Source organism: Pungitius pungitius, chromosome 1 (genome assembly GCF_949316345.1).
Source record: "Pungitius pungitius chromosome 1, fPunPun2.1, whole genome shotgun sequence".
Taxonomy (NCBI): domain Eukaryota; kingdom Metazoa; phylum Chordata; class Actinopteri; order Perciformes; family Gasterosteidae; genus Pungitius; species Pungitius pungitius.
Genome location: NC_084900.1, coordinates 34,412,718 through 34,427,562, shown reverse-complemented (window position 1 = coordinate 34,427,562; position 14,845 = coordinate 34,412,718). Strand labels below are relative to the sequence as shown.

The 14,845-nt window shown below is 42.1% G+C and overlaps 3 protein-coding genes across 8 annotated transcripts; 1 reads left to right on the top strand and 2 right to left on the bottom strand.

Moving 5' to 3' along the window:
• Positions 1 to 517: 517 nt before the first annotated feature.
• On the bottom strand, positions 518 to 6,530 carry LOC119222422 (voltage-gated purine nucleotide uniporter SLC17A9-like). Of its 2 annotated transcripts, XM_062565809.1 has the most exons (13): positions 6,092 to 6,530; positions 5,168 to 5,365; positions 4,943 to 5,082; positions 4,461 to 4,560; positions 4,254 to 4,378; positions 3,756 to 3,855; positions 3,562 to 3,658; positions 3,377 to 3,464; positions 3,244 to 3,278; positions 2,753 to 2,868; positions 2,394 to 2,449; positions 2,286 to 2,315; positions 518 to 2,125 (listed from the first exon to the last, which is right to left on the bottom strand). In XM_062565809.1, the coding sequence occupies exons 1-13, from the start codon at positions 6,292 to 6,294 to the stop codon at positions 1,983 to 1,985; spliced, it is 1,431 nt and encodes a 476-aa protein (XP_062421793.1). In that variant the 5' UTR covers positions 6,295 to 6,530; the 3' UTR covers positions 518 to 1,982. The 2 variants fall into 2 exon arrangements, with proteins under 2 accessions (XP_062421793.1, XP_062421791.1); XM_062565807.1 differs by having other exon boundaries at positions 2,286 to 2,449.
• Positions 6,531 to 6,843: 313 nt separating this feature from the next.
• LOC119222423 (glucose-induced degradation protein 8-B homolog) lies at positions 6,844 to 9,649 on the bottom strand. The gene is made up of 5 exons (XM_037479064.2): positions 9,508 to 9,649; positions 9,064 to 9,191; positions 8,757 to 8,953; positions 8,390 to 8,587; positions 6,844 to 8,130 (listed from the first exon to the last, which is right to left on the bottom strand). Exons 2-5 carry the CDS (start codon positions 9,182 to 9,184, stop codon positions 7,957 to 7,959), a joined length of 690 nt encoding a protein of 229 aa, XP_037334961.1. The 5' UTR covers positions 9,185 to 9,191; positions 9,508 to 9,649; the 3' UTR covers positions 6,844 to 7,956.
• Positions 9,650 to 9,668: 19 nt separating this feature from the next.
• Positions 9,669 to 14,779, top strand: LOC119222424 (dnaJ homolog subfamily C member 5). 5 transcript variants are annotated; one of them, XM_037479068.2, is made up of 5 exons: positions 9,669 to 9,787; positions 11,482 to 11,610; positions 11,708 to 11,921; positions 12,003 to 12,174; positions 12,284 to 14,779. In XM_037479068.2, the coding sequence occupies exons 2-5, from the start codon at positions 11,501 to 11,503 to the stop codon at positions 12,388 to 12,390; spliced, it is 603 nt and encodes a 200-aa protein (XP_037334965.1). In that variant the 5' UTR covers positions 9,669 to 9,787; positions 11,482 to 11,500; the 3' UTR covers positions 12,391 to 14,779. The 5 variants fall into 5 exon arrangements, with proteins under 5 accessions (XP_037334965.1, XP_037334964.1, XP_037334962.1 ...); XM_037479067.2 differs by lacking the exon at positions 9,669 to 9,787 and adding an exon at positions 10,652 to 10,836; XM_037479065.2 differs by lacking the exon at positions 9,669 to 9,787 and adding an exon at positions 10,654 to 10,823.
• The last annotated feature ends 66 nt before the right edge of the window (positions 14,780 to 14,845 follow it).

Genomic DNA, 14,845 nt, shown 5'->3' with positions numbered 1-14,845 from the left:
GTTGAATTGAACTTTGTCCAGCAGAGGGCGCTGTTAAATGATCTTGCTCATGACATTTTTGAAATTGATGTCACATACTTGATATTGATATGAGAGGATTTTTTAGCGTCTTTAGTGTCAATATGTCCAGCTCCTCTTTATTCCTCCGCTACGTATTCATGCAATGTCTTTTACAGTATGTAGGGAGATCTGTAGTGTAGATACATCGTTTCTTCAATCGGCTTCAACTACATGATAACAAGTGCATTAAACTTGTATTCTTTGTAATAGCCAGCAGGGGGCGACTCCTCTCATTGAATGTAAGTCAAAATCATTCTACTTCTCACTTGATTGAACTTTAAAAACCATGAGCCCATGGAATCATTTGCTAGTTTCAAGTTCTCTTCAACTCTTCAATTATTCTACTTATTATGTATCATGCAGTGAGTCACTGGCCTCACTGCATGGTCACTCCATCCCGGAAGTAGTTGCATTGTGGTCAATGGAGGCGTCCGATTTTGACAAAAACTACAGCATGCAGCGATTAAAAAACAGCTTTTTATTGTGTTCTACAAAGAAAAATCGATAACCAAATATTCTTTTATCTGAATGCTTAATAATCTTTAGGTCGATCTGTAAGCAAAAACAAGCAAGTATAAGATCATAGTACAATATTTCGTAATGTCCTTAAATGTAAACTCTGTGTCTGACTGCTAATGATGAATAATATGCTTTTATTCTTCACAGGGATGGGGGGAGATAGGGGAGGCGTTTTGGCCAAGATGTGATTTATTTCACATTTATCCCTATCCTTTGTAAACACTCAACCCATTCACTGCCGCCTTGCTTTTTATGAATACACATAAATACAGTATAAAATAAAAAACAGACATGTGACAAAAACATTGACTTTTTTTCTTAAGACACAATAAATATATGTATTACAAAAGTTGAGCTACGGCCACTGATCGGGCAAAATGAGGAAAAGCACACACCTTTCTATTTCTATACCTATTCTATTTAAGTGCTCACTACTAACTATCATTCCAAAACAGAAACCAATGCATGCAGTGAAAGGAACGACGGGATTGGGTTTCAGCACACAAACAAAACACAATGGCCTTTTTGTTTTAAGAAGTTTGATACAAAATGGACTCTTGCAGGTGGCTGCTCGGGCAAACTGAGCCATCCAGGGAGGCCTCAGACAGGTAGAAAACAAACCCAGGAAACAAGATGACATGTCTCCAAAGGGTCTGCATGGAAGAATTGCATAAAATCCCCAAAATGTAAGGGTGGGAGGCTTGTTGTGTCAAAACTCAAGAAAACCCCAAACATGCTTTGACTCTGTCATTTAAGGCATTTGGGTGTAAATCGATGGAAGAGTAAATTAATACAAAGACTTTTTAGCAAAAAGACTTGGACATGAAGTGAAAGTATACAAGTGTGAATAAATACTGTGCATGTTTATTCATAATAACTCATTCGTGTACTTCATCTCAGAAAAACGAATGCCATTCTTTCTTGATTTGTTGTGCTGAACAGAAGCAAGACGAATAGACATTTACAATTTACAGCCCTTCGACTGTAAAACTCACACTTCATCCATCACAAACACTGAAGCTTGTTCAAAAGTAGAAGATCTGCTTTAAACACACAACAGGACACGCGCCGTTGTTGTGACCATATTAATTCCAGTAGATTTGAGCATTTACCAATGGATAGCTTCCAACTTCAATAAAATAAACTAAAGCAGCCAGAAAAAAATGTACCCTTAAAAAAGATGTGATCAGTTACAAAAAGTATTTAATAGTGGCCAAGTAAGTTGAACTTCCTTCAAGTAAAATCAACTTGTGTGTTGTAAAATTGGGAATGAATTCATCTCTTAACGTATTTGTTGATGGGTCACCCTCAGCTTTCCTTTTATGTAAACATACCCGAGTGAAACCTAGGCGCTACTCTAGTTCCTTCAATCCCAACAGGAGAAGATTGCTCCGTGTGTGACCTCACAGGTCGACGCGCCGAGCTTCTCCAAAGATGAGGAAGATCCCGAGGCCCGTGGCGTTCACCAAAGTGAGGAGGGAGAACACTGTGGCCCACGAGGACGTCACCTCCACCAGGTAACCGGACACGGAAACCAACACCACTCCTGTGCAGCCACGTCGAATGAAGACAGGAATGAGAAATATAAATATGTATATTTTTAAGATTACAGCTTACAAGTTACATTTTTGTTTAAATCTGTGTTACGTTATTAAGTCAGAATTGATATTTCCGACTGATCCTGCAAAAGACTTGGGGGTGCATACCAATGAAAGCACCCAGCATATTCATGAAACCTGTTGCGGAAAGAAGATCATCGATCAACGCAACGATCAGCAGAGTTTTATGGGACTGAAATGTGGACCGAAACTCACCGTACACGGCGCCAGCACACGATGGGCACAGATCTTGTACATTTACAGACACACCGCTGAAACACATTGAAATTCATCACGCCTACTGCAGTGATATTCTTTATTTACAGTGTTATCGGAAAAATGTCTCTTTATATCAACTGTGTTGTTTGTGGAAGTTTCATTTAAAATAAAGTAGAGTTCAGGGAGGGAGAATCAAAGTTTTGACAAACAGACTAACACATTATTACTTTTGGTCTTTTCAGGGAAACGGGAATATAGATCAACCCTTTAAATAGTTGCTTAGGTTCATTTCACCAACACATCTTTCCGCTAGAATAAAATGCACAAATACAAACTTTTTGCATAAGACGGCTCACCTGCTGCTGAAGGTGGAAAGACCAATTGCGGCAGAAATGAAAATCAGAGCAGAGGTGAATGGGACGTCTCCGGAGAGAAGCATCATAAACACACTGGATAGGCCCATGGAAACTGCCTGAAGAGGGAGAGAGGTGCCGATGAGACATTTCAAGACAAAATGTTTGTTAAAAGTGCAGGCATATTCAATATTGTTCATAATAACAACAGATTAATGGAGGTCTTTGGGTCTAATGCACCTAATTATGACCATTAATAATAATATGCGTAGCTGATGATGATACATGTACTTCAGAATATAAAAGTGATTCACAAAACATGTCAATATTTTTGCCCTGGAGAAGCTAACTACACGTTTGAAGCATGCACAAAAATTCCACAATTAACACCTCAGCAGCCAGTCAGGACAAAACTTGCACAGAGACACCAGCTTTAAATGACGTGAGAACACAACTGTGGATCATTAAACTGCCTCAAGTATTTCAACCCTTACCTGCATTATCTTCCTGACCGATACTATACTATATCCTATAGGGAAAAAAAACACAAGGTGTTCTTTTACTGAAAGCTACTGTAAGGGATCTCAAAACACACACAGCAATAAAATAATAAACACAGTTAAGGACCTCGGTTGATGAGAAAACTTGACACGTATCCTCCGGCAAGTGCTGATGGAATTGCAACAAGCCATGGAATTACATTATAAACAGATCCCTGCAAGAGCAGACAGGTTAGCATTCAGATTAGCAGGCCAGAGGACAGTGTGCTTACTGAATAAATAGCATGTAACTTTGGCAGAAAAATCAAATACCATGGCGTCAGGATATGATTCTTTGAAGTATGTTGGCAACCACGACATTAATGTTGTGAAAGTGCTGCTCATGCACATGTGAGTGAACACCATGGCCCTTAGAAAAGAGGATGACAAAGACAGATGGTGATCCTGCCTGACTCCAGCATGTATGAACGGATGTTTTGGCGAAGGATCAGCGGACGTGGCCGTACCGGACTGACGACTCCTTAAAAAGACTCAGCCAGCGTGTTGTTGACATACTCCATTGTGTGTCACTGCTTGTTTCCATCCGCTGGGGGGTAACTTCCGTACCTGAACCACACATTGCACGTTATATTTTGCTTTTGGGGACCTTAACACTGTATTTCATTTGGCAACATAGTCAAAACACACAAAACATAAAGAGCCTGTAATGACGCTAATCAGAAGCTATGCTAACATGTTAGCCATAGAATTGATTTACATCTCAAATGTGTCCTAATGATGATAGAAAGTTAACAGGTCACCAAAATTAGTACAATTCTTCCATCAAAATGTGTTTTAAATGTCCTACCAATATGTTCAATAGCTGTTTAGACATGTCAGTCAAAACCACAAAATAAACCTCACGGTTAAGTCTCAGTCAGCCCTCACAAAACTCCCACAGCAAAGTTACAAGCTATGGGCCCTTTGTTATCCACCCCCCCCCACACACACTGTACTTACTGTACCTTTTAATAAACACAGCCAACCAACAAAGGCCCAGAGTCCAGCAAGGACACCGATTATGTAGAACATACTTTCCCAGCCGTACTGGTCCAGCAGCAGGGACCCCATCCCACCTGCTAGCAATATTCTGAAAGAGCAACAAAACGGTGCCATCATAGATACAGTAGGTGGTCACTGCGTGTGTGTGTGTGTGTGTGTGTTTGACTTACCCGAGATTGCTCCCGCTGTTCATGACGCTCATTAAAAAGCCCCTGTCCCCCTCCGACACCCGTTGTGAGCAGAGGCTGGCCAGCGACGGGTAAAAAACACCTGGGAGACATTATGAGACCCTGTTGAGCTTCCTCAACAACATATTCATTGTAGTGGATGTTTATTTCCAGCGCTGGGACTCTTACTGAAAGGAGTGACCGCTTACTCACTTCAAGAATGAAACAGCTGTTTTAATATTCCACCTAACCCATCTGCCTGAATGCAAATCAGATATATTCCAGGTGCTATTTCCTCACCACAGGCTCTAGAGCTTTCACTGGCGCAGCGTTTTCTCTCTCGAGGTCATTGCATCTGAGGGAATGCTAGCTGGCTAACTCTGGTTAGCGGCCATAGATCCTCTCATCCAATTCTGGACAAAAAACCGAACACCCAACATGTTAATCACGTCATTACACGCTTGTTCCAACACGGCAACTCTCACCCTGCAGTAGTCCCATGAGGAATCTGGCCATAGTCATGAGTGCAAAGATGTGAGAACCTAAGTGGGCCAGAAGAGGAGTGACAGCTGTGATCAGAGCCCACGAGGCGGCGGAGATGAACAGGACACGCTCCCCTCCGAGCCTAGAGGATCGACAAACAGCGTGGGGTTAAAGGTCATTAGCTCTTTGTTGCCTTGCAACACTGTTTTAACGCTTTGTTTGCTTACTTGTCACTGGCATATCCGCCCAGGATCTGCGTGAAACAGTAACCCCAGAAGAATCCACCCAGAACCAGCCCGGCATCGATCTTGCTCCAGTGGAAAGAAGTCGCCATAGTCACCGCACAGACCGGCATGGCCATCCTGGCGCAGTAGAGGAGGCACGTGCCTATGAACAGCATCAGGGTCCAGGCTCGAGCCAGCGGCCTGCGAACGACGGGGGAAACAGGTTGCACTTGGTTGGAAGCAGAAACCGCATTGACAGGGACAACAGAAATTGGGGAGCGGTTAAGAACAAGCAGGTTCCGTTTTTTATTTGGCTCTAAAGGCAGCTCCGGCCCTCAGGAATGTCATTCAATGAGTGTCAGGAATGTACGAGTAGCAGAGACAACAGCACTAAAGACTCGTCTGCCCTTTTGCAAGATGTTACACGTGAAGTCCAATGGTTCTGTGATTCAGAGCAGCTGGTGGGTCGAGGTTAGATAGTTAAAGGAAACCTTATTAGGATTCCTTCTGTGGGGACCAGGAAAATATGGAGCGCCGTTTGTAAAATGTTGCACCTTCTAAAATCCTGCAGTTTTCGTACATTTAGCGATATCTTATGAATAAAAAAGCAGGACAATATTCACATATAAATATGTTATATATAAATGTTAATATCTGTACCAAATGTTGGTGTCAAAGCATTTCAATAGAAACCTGAAATGTCAATGTGCTGGTGGTGGCTGAGGAAAAGCTTCAAGGGATCAGAGTCAGAGGGATTTAACCTTTCGGGACCCTAAATGTCAGTTAATATTTAGTTCATATTAGAACAGCTGTTTCAGTCATTTACAAACACTGTAACGTTACATAGACGATACAACTGTGTCCTCTCCACACATTTTGAAGCATAAATGATCTTTAGTCTGCTCTAAATCTGGTGCAGTCTCTCACCTTGGCCACAGGTCCTTGTCTTCTCTCGCCCTTTTGGTCGAACCATGATCTATTTCAACTTTAAGATCCCGAGGAGAACCATTGAAGCCGTTGCTGCCGTCTCCTGACGTGTGCCTGTCAGCCATCCGGGCGCCGGTGTCAGTGTAAAACAGAACAGCTCCACCACGCCGGCAGCCTGCTCTGCCTCTGGCACACAGGACCATCTGGTAAAACTTGTTTGAACAAAACGAAAATCAAGTGAACCTCGGTGATTTGCCTACACATCACAAGAGTTGGTCGTTTAGAGCTTCTGAAGCGTTGGGATCTTTTATTTAAGAAGCAATGTTACAGTGCAAATGCTTTGTTACACGTTTAAGCCCTGCACTCAAAATCTTTCTAAAATAAAAGTAGATTCATTAAAAATCTACATAAAGCACCATTTTAGAATATTTTCTGAATTAAATACAAAATTGATTATAATTGTTGTTGCATTAATGTGTAAGCATAATTAATGACGGTTTAATTGTAATAACTTCACACGCTGCTGTGTAGCTTATTATATATCCGACCAAACTAATGACTAAAGGTTGGTTGTTGTAGAGTAAAAAAGATTTTCCTTAAAAATGTAGTGGAATACAAATGTTAAGTAGAATCACAGTGAAAAACACTGTACAATACAATTACACTGGAGTAGATTCAACCGCTGCTCTTATGCATTCACTGTATATCGACAGATTTACCCAACTCAAAAAAGGCAAACATGGCTGTTGTATGGTTCACAAAAGTTTTGTTTATTTTTATAATTGCAAATCTGATCTTAAAAATGTTGAATAAAAAGGGATGTGGGCTCACTGTGTCTTTGTATTTAGACTAACAACTAGCAGCAATCTATATTTATATATATATATATATATATATATTTATAAAAGTTAATAAACAAAACAAAAACCAGCACAGGAGCATTTCATCATTGAAAAACAAATACATTTACATGCAGTAGAAGTGAAAAATGTGAACGGCTTTAAAAGTGGCAAAATAAATTACACGTTCTGGGACTTATTCACAATGTCAATGCATTTAATCATTGACATTTAAATATTAAAACGAAAAAAAACAGACAGCCATTACAAAAAAGAAGAATCAGTTCCAGTGTGAATAAAGTTTAAATAAGAGTTTTCACACAACAGGTTATTGGCACAGTCACTTGTTAGCATCTCATGATCAGAGCAGCCCTTTCTCGCAAGAAACACAAATCCCGCCTCCATTTTTACAAATGGTAGAATATTCATTTAATCTCAACCCCGGTGTAATATAAAACGCTTAAAACACTTTCATGTGGAATAGCGACGCACACTGAGGCTGAACATAGGCAGAGGGTGCTAAAACTTAATAGTTGTGAATCACCCTCTCCGCACGCACACACACACACACACGACAGTATTACTTTGCAAAGCCGATCATAGAAACATTGTTATGGTACGACAAAAATAAAATATTTAAATTGATAGTAAGTGATTTAAACTAGAATACATATATTTGCAGATATTTCAATTTACATTGAAAAATACTCTTAAATTGTGTACTCAATTTTCTCTCTTTCCCTCTCCTACAATAAATAATACTACCGGCTTAAGCTTTAGAAAGGCAAAATATAATAGCGGCGATTTTCATTTTAATTCCAAGATCTAAAAATTCCGGAGTGATGCTTATATAATTTCTTTCAACTTGCAATACAGCAATTTACAGTTTGCACAAAGAGTTAAGTTTAATCTCTCATGACACGTGAAACAAAAACAATGTAGCATTTATTTATACATATACGTTACCTGGTCGTCACACAGTCACTGACTGATCATAAATTAAGGGGTTGTTCTCCTCTGTTATGTTCACTTGGGGTCCTCGATGGTGCCCGAGCTAAGGTCAGTCATTTTGGGATATTTCACCTTCTTCTGGTCCAGCTCATTCTGTGCCCACAGTAGTAACTTCAGGAGTTTAGCCAGTTTGGGCGTCGACTCTCTGTTTTCATAGTCCAGCACGGCTTGGTTCACCTCACTCCACACCTGTTCATTCAGATATGCGCTTCAGTCACTTAACAGTCAATTGAACTTAAGTCCTTTACACTTAGCCATTTGGTAAATCAAAACTTCACTTCAAATGTTAAACAATTATCTGTATTTATGTAACTTAATAGGTAAATCCATATGCATAATAGCGGTATGATGTTCTGCACGTCTCCATTTTTTGCAGCCATTCAAATAATGAGGTGAAATAGTAACAATTCAGTCGGATTGTCCAGCAAAACAAAAAAAAAAGGCCCACCTTTTGCCGCTGCATCATGTTGAGCAAGTCCCCAAAGGGCGACTCTTCTGGGTTGTCGAAGGCCAGAAGGGCAAGTGTTCTCTCCATCTCCGTGAGACACTCCCTGCTCTCCTCCCCCTGCTCAGCCAACTGTGTCTGGGCAAACTCCAGCGCTGACTCGGTCTCCCTTAGCCTGATGAGCTCGATCAAATGTTGCTGCTGCAAAAGAGGAACCAAAAACAGAGAGTACAGAGCAGTGAATGTTGAAGTTCATGATTTATCTAAAAAATGAATTATTATCATTCTATTTAACTAGAAAATATTACATCCAACTACTCACCCCAAACTGATCTACTGGCGATTATTACAAGATTGTGTGTGAAAGTACCTGGAGATGAAAATACAAGTATCGATTGGTGTCAAGCAGCTCTGGGTGTAGACTGTTGATGAGTGCAATGGCTTCCTGTATCTGTCCCTTCAGGATCATCTCCCTGATCTTTATCCTTTCATCCAAAGAGTCCAGGTCCACACTCGGCTCGATTCCGGACTCCATCCGAAACTTCTCTGCAGCTTCTTTGAAACCCTCTTGGATCATGAGAAACAGATGAGAGACAAGAGGCGACGACAGAGACATTAATGATGGCTATGCATGAAGGATTCGGGGAATTTCAAATTCGAGCCACTGTAGTCCTCACCTGTCACCAGGTAATTCATGATGAGGCGATTCATGTCCGCCCTCTGTATGTGCACATTGTTCAATTTGTCCATCCACTCTTCTTTCGTGATGTCTTCTGGCTTTTCAGCATAACTCATCATTGGGGTCCTGGAGAGACCAACATGTTAATTCAAACACAGCTACACGTGAGCAAGACTGACACGGCTTGGTCACAGTTTGTACCTGCACGAGCAGTAACGTTCAGATATGAAGGATTTAACAGAATACGGAGATTAATGCTTGATTAATAACAAAACAACACACACGACATGCGTGCCCCTTTTTTTGCAAAAAGCGGCTGAGCGCTTGCTAGCGTCACGAAAAAACAATAATGTGGAGATTCTCCGAGGCGTTTCAAAACAAACCCGTTTCCTGCTGGGCAACAGCCCCGGCTAGTTAGCTCGTGAGCGTTCATCCGACTCACCGTGCGAACAAAAGGTCCGAGGATTATGCGTTTCGTACACGCGGGAGTGGACAATAATCACGACAGAAATACGCGATATCCTCTCGGTGCTTTTAGGGAGAAAAGTGTAAAAACGCAGCGTACGCGGTCAAGGTTTTTCGCGGCTAGCTAACTAACCGAGCTAACGTGATAAGCTCGCGATAGCACCGTCATCCCGGCGAGCTCTGCGATTGGTGAAGGCGGTGACGTCACCGTTGCCGAGGAACAGTCGGCGCAGCGGATAATTAAATCTTATCTAGCGGTAAGTATGGAACGGGGTATTTTACTTATTATTAAAAAACGCGACATATATTTGTATGCTACCTTTGTACTTTTACTTTACTTTCGATAATCGAACTTTACTAATGTAAAATATCTGACTACTCCTTTCACCACACTGTGTGTATACGTCAAAACACAATAGATAAACCGTTAAAATACAAGAAGGCTACAACGCTTAAACATAATGTGAAATGGGAGACATGAAGATGGAAGTTGCGAATAGAGAAGCATTTAAAATGTATGTTTACTAATGCGTTGTCTTGATTTGATCTTTATCTTGAGCCCCAAGACAAAGACCCTAAAAACTGATTAACCTAACAATAACTGCTAAACAAATGCTTGTCATGTCATGAAGTTGACTCAATGGATTGATGAGAATGAATATGATGTGGATTTAATGCCACGGACTTTTAAAGTCACCAGAACTCAATTTAGTTGAACACATCTGGGCAAAACTGGATCAACCAATGGACAAATTGGGCTACGGGCCCAAGTCCCATAGTTTGTTCTCATTTGTTGCTTGCGCTCACTGAGAAGTTATTTCATATTTTAACTGCTTATTGTCATTATTTACACTTTACATTGCCTACTTTGAATGCTGCTTGTCTGACACCTCTTACAAGTATCCTGTTCCAATACTGTGTGTTTTATTGTTGCTTTAATGGTCAATGTGACTACTTTAGTTTAAGATACTAATAAAGGTTACGTGGTCTCAATGTCATGATTGTTAAATTGTATTTAACAATGACTGTTAAGCACAATTAAAATAGCCATTGCAGTACTCGCACGCCTCTGCATCCAGCATCCTCATCCCGGCCTATTGCGCATGCGCAAAATCGGGTCGCCACGGGGTGGGCGGAGCCAGCGTACTGCTGCAGCTGTCCATGATTGTGTAGTGTGGGAGCCAGTGAGAGTTTGGGTACGTGAGAGATGCAGCCATAGTCACGCTACGCCGTCTGACTAGATACAACCTGCTGGGATCGTTATTGCCGCAGCGCATCACAGCCGACCGAAAGGTGAGCCACGGAGGTACATTTCGATCATTTTTCTGCCCGCGAGACACTGCCCCATGCCCTTGAAAATTACTGCTGACCGATCCATCCCTGGCTCGCATCAAGTAAAGGCCGGGAAGCGAACCAACATGGATGCTGCGCGCTATGCTGTGGCGGGGCTGGCGATGATGCTCGCAGAGATTATGCTCCCAGCATCCTATTCGCAGTCTTAATCCTTTATCTTTTTTTTTTTTTTACAGACAATTGAAATATAGAGGCGAAAAGGGGATTTGACACTTACACTTGTCAGAGCAGACGGATTTAGGGGTAAGAAAGTACGCTGTGCAGGGCTTCAAATAGACCAGGGTCTGTATCACGCTGACACCCATTTGGAAGCAGCCAAATCGTCAGGGATGCTGTCATCCTATTTTTATTTTATTTTATAAAGCCTCCAATTACTCTGAAAAACTAGTAATTGGTGAAAATGTAATACGTCTTGCATGTTGCCTTTGTGGAGATCAGTCGCACTGACAGCATTGGGCGAGCTGCAGTCGCATAGGCCCCACTGTGGTTTTAGGTCTGATATTTTTACCAGATGCCTGTCGCGGTTAAACAGGTTATTTGTAATTGAAGCAGCCCTGTGACCAGCAGCCCAATCAATGTCCTCTGCTTGTGTGCACAGCCTGTGGACGTGAGGCATCATGGCAGAGCATCAGAGGCAACGCTCTCTGTCCACCGCCGGCGAGTCCCTCTACCTTGTGCTGGGAGTGGAGAAGGTGGCCACGCCAGATGATATCAAGAGATCTTACAGGTGAGGCATCCCTCTGCGGCTTACCTCGCTTAATTGCCACCGAACAGGCTCCGTGGTTTTATTCATTTATTTATTTTCTAACCAACTTTCTGCGCAGGAAACTGGCGTTGAAGTTCCACCCGGACAAGAACCCGGACAACCCAGAGGCCGCCGATAAGTTCAAGGAGATAAACAGCGCTCACGCCATTCTCAACGACCCCACAAAGCGTAATATTTATGACAAGTATGGTTCTCTGGGGTTGTATGTGGCCGAGCAGTTTGGAGAGGAGAATGTCAACACGTACTTTGTCCTTTCAAGCTGGTGGGCAAAGGTAAGACAGAGTTAGCACTATTACTATTTGACTCTTTTTTTTTTTTAAACTTCTGGCTAACTCTGCCTTGCTCTCCTTCAGGCTCTGTTCGTGTTCTGCGGTCTGGCCACTGGCTGCTACTTCTGCTGCTGCCTATGCTGCTGCTGTAACTGCTGCTGTGGCAAATGTAAACCACGACCCCGGGAGGGCCAGGAACAGGAATTTTACGTGTCCCCCGAGGACCTCGAGGCTCAGCTGCAGTCCGACGAGAGAGGTGAGACTAGATCGCCCATGTCGCCGCTCCCCGTTTGAACTCGTTGAGGGGGGGGGTTTCAGCAAGAAGAGTGGACGAGGCTCAAAGAAATGACTTTTTTTTCCCCAAGCAGAGGCTGGGGGTGACCCCATCATGCTGCAACCATCGGCGACAGAGACAACCCAGTTAACATCGGATGGGCACCACTCCTATCACACCGACACCGGCTTCAACTAAACCCCCCCCCCGCCCCCCCGTCAATCCTGGCCTGCGGTCCTGCCTGCTTCCCCGCTCCACCTCCGTGAGACGCAAGAACGGGCCAATCCATCGCTCCGCTTCAGAGAGGGTGGCGTGCGGAGGAGAGGGACTAGTAAGCATGGCCCACAAAAGGAACTTATGACGTCGCATTCCTTCCTTCCCCCCCGATTGGTCCACAACTTATTCCCCCCCCACCCCCACCTTCCCCCGGTACAAGACGAAAAGAGAAACAACCTATGTCTCGTTTTTATCTCTTCTTTTGTATTTCTCGGCCTTTAACCGCACAGGTTGCCCCCCCCCCCCCACTTTGCATCATGGTGTAGCATGCACTGTTTATAAAACATGGTCTCCAGATTTTCTTTAGTCTTCTGCAACATTTTTACTTTGCTCCAAAGACTCAATTGGTGCATACGTATGTGGAATATATTCAAATGGGCACAGTTCTCGCGAAAGGGGGGGGGGTGAAGTTTGCGTGTTATTTAATGCTGAAGGAGAGATCCGCGGCTCAGAGAGATGCGCTTGTGTGCCGAGGTGATCGATGTCATTGTTCAACCCTCAAGAACAGAGTTGTCCTTTTTAGTGCAATTTTCCTCATCCGATGGGCGATGAGAGCTATAGATGAGCGCCTGCCGTGGTCGGACCTGCAGCACGTCTTTGGCCCCATGTTGGTTTGTCTGTGGTGGGCTCCCATGAGAGTTTAATCACTCACGAGGTTGTTAAGGCACAGAGCTTTATTTGCAGACATTTGTTTCATAAATGCCTGCTGGCGTAACATTCTCGTTATTAATTAGTATTGGCTTTCCGTTCCTCTGCCTCAGCTTTATTTCAGCTTCCCTTTGCAGGATAGCGACTACTTTCCTGCAGCACGGAACAGGTCGTCATGACCGTTAATGTCAAGGTAATTTTAATCTTGGTTATGTCAGTTTTCAAGGCCGGGTGGATTCGTTGTAGTGCGTTGATCTATTCTCACTCGAACCTAGCGAGCCATTTTTTATTTTTTGCTTTTTTTTTGTGAAGTCAGCAGTTACGTCTGATAGATGGAAAACAATTGACATTGGATTCAGAAAGTCTCAAACAAAAAAATTGGTTAATTGATATTTCAATTATTTATTTTTCTTCAGTGGAGTCAATGTTATCTTACATTTGTCCATAGTTAAGGATAAACATTAAGATTACTCTGATAATATGATGCTCCTGTTTTCTTTCTTTCTTTCTTTCTTTATAACAAAGCGTAATAAATTCAGGGACGTCACAACTAATTGAGACTGAAAGATATTAATTTAATCTGTATATTCCAGTTATTTCTGGTTGCTTATTGATATTGCGCTCAACTCGACCCTGATGAGAGCCGTCAATATGAAGAAGTAACCGATGTCTATCAGCAGCTTGTTCAGAGGGAGACATGTTTTCAACTGAGCTGTCTTGAATATGTGAAGTAGTTTACGTGCTGTGGAAAAAGCAAACATGTTGACCTCTTTTTAGCTGGGTAATAAAGCTGACCACAGAACATCGACAAGGGGAACATTTAAGGTAGTGAAGAATATGATTAACTTCATGTTGTTAGTCCTTGTGTTTTGAACTGAAGTTTGATGACATATTGTCCTATGCTGTAATAGTTTATCATTGTTTTTTTTAATTCCATGTAGAATAAGAAGCTCGGCATATCATCTGTGAGCTCTCTGCCACAGGCAGCTCCACGCAAAATTACACTAGATTTTTCATACTACTGAATTTGCATAAATTGTCACAGTTTTGCAAATGGCCATAAATTGCCATGAACGTCTTTGCCACACATGTCAGTTTCATAAATGCTAATACTGCGTTTCAATGGTTTACATTAGGTGAGCTCCTGTTGCCCGCCCTCTGCTATTAACGGTATGGATGTTGACCTCTGTGGCCCTTGTATGATGTTTCCTGTAACCCTTGATGAAACATAGATGTTCCTGTCATGGCTTTTTCATAGAGCTACTGAAAGATGCTACTGTCAATGTTCTAAGTTGAATGCACTGTGTGTTTGAAGAAGAAAAAATATATATATATAATTGATCAATGATCAGGAAATCACTCCTCAAAAATAAATAGTATGTATAGTGTAACTATAGTGAAATGGTTATATGATGCATTTTTGGATTTTTATTTATTTCATACTTTATGATGGCTATAATTTTAACTGGTATGGTGTTGTAATGTGACCATTCAATTTAGCAAGGAATGGTTTAATGGTTAAGAACGTTTGTACGAACACTTCGCCCATATAAAGTATAAACCTTAACGTTTATGTTGTAGCATGGTAACTGTGTGTCTGGAAGAAAACAAGTGGTCATTGATCTGATTTGCTGTCGTTGAATAAATGTTCCTGAAAACTTTCGCTAGTTACCCTCAGTTGTTTTTAGAGTTTGGAGAAAGTTTGAATCTTTCAATTTTAATTCACCGC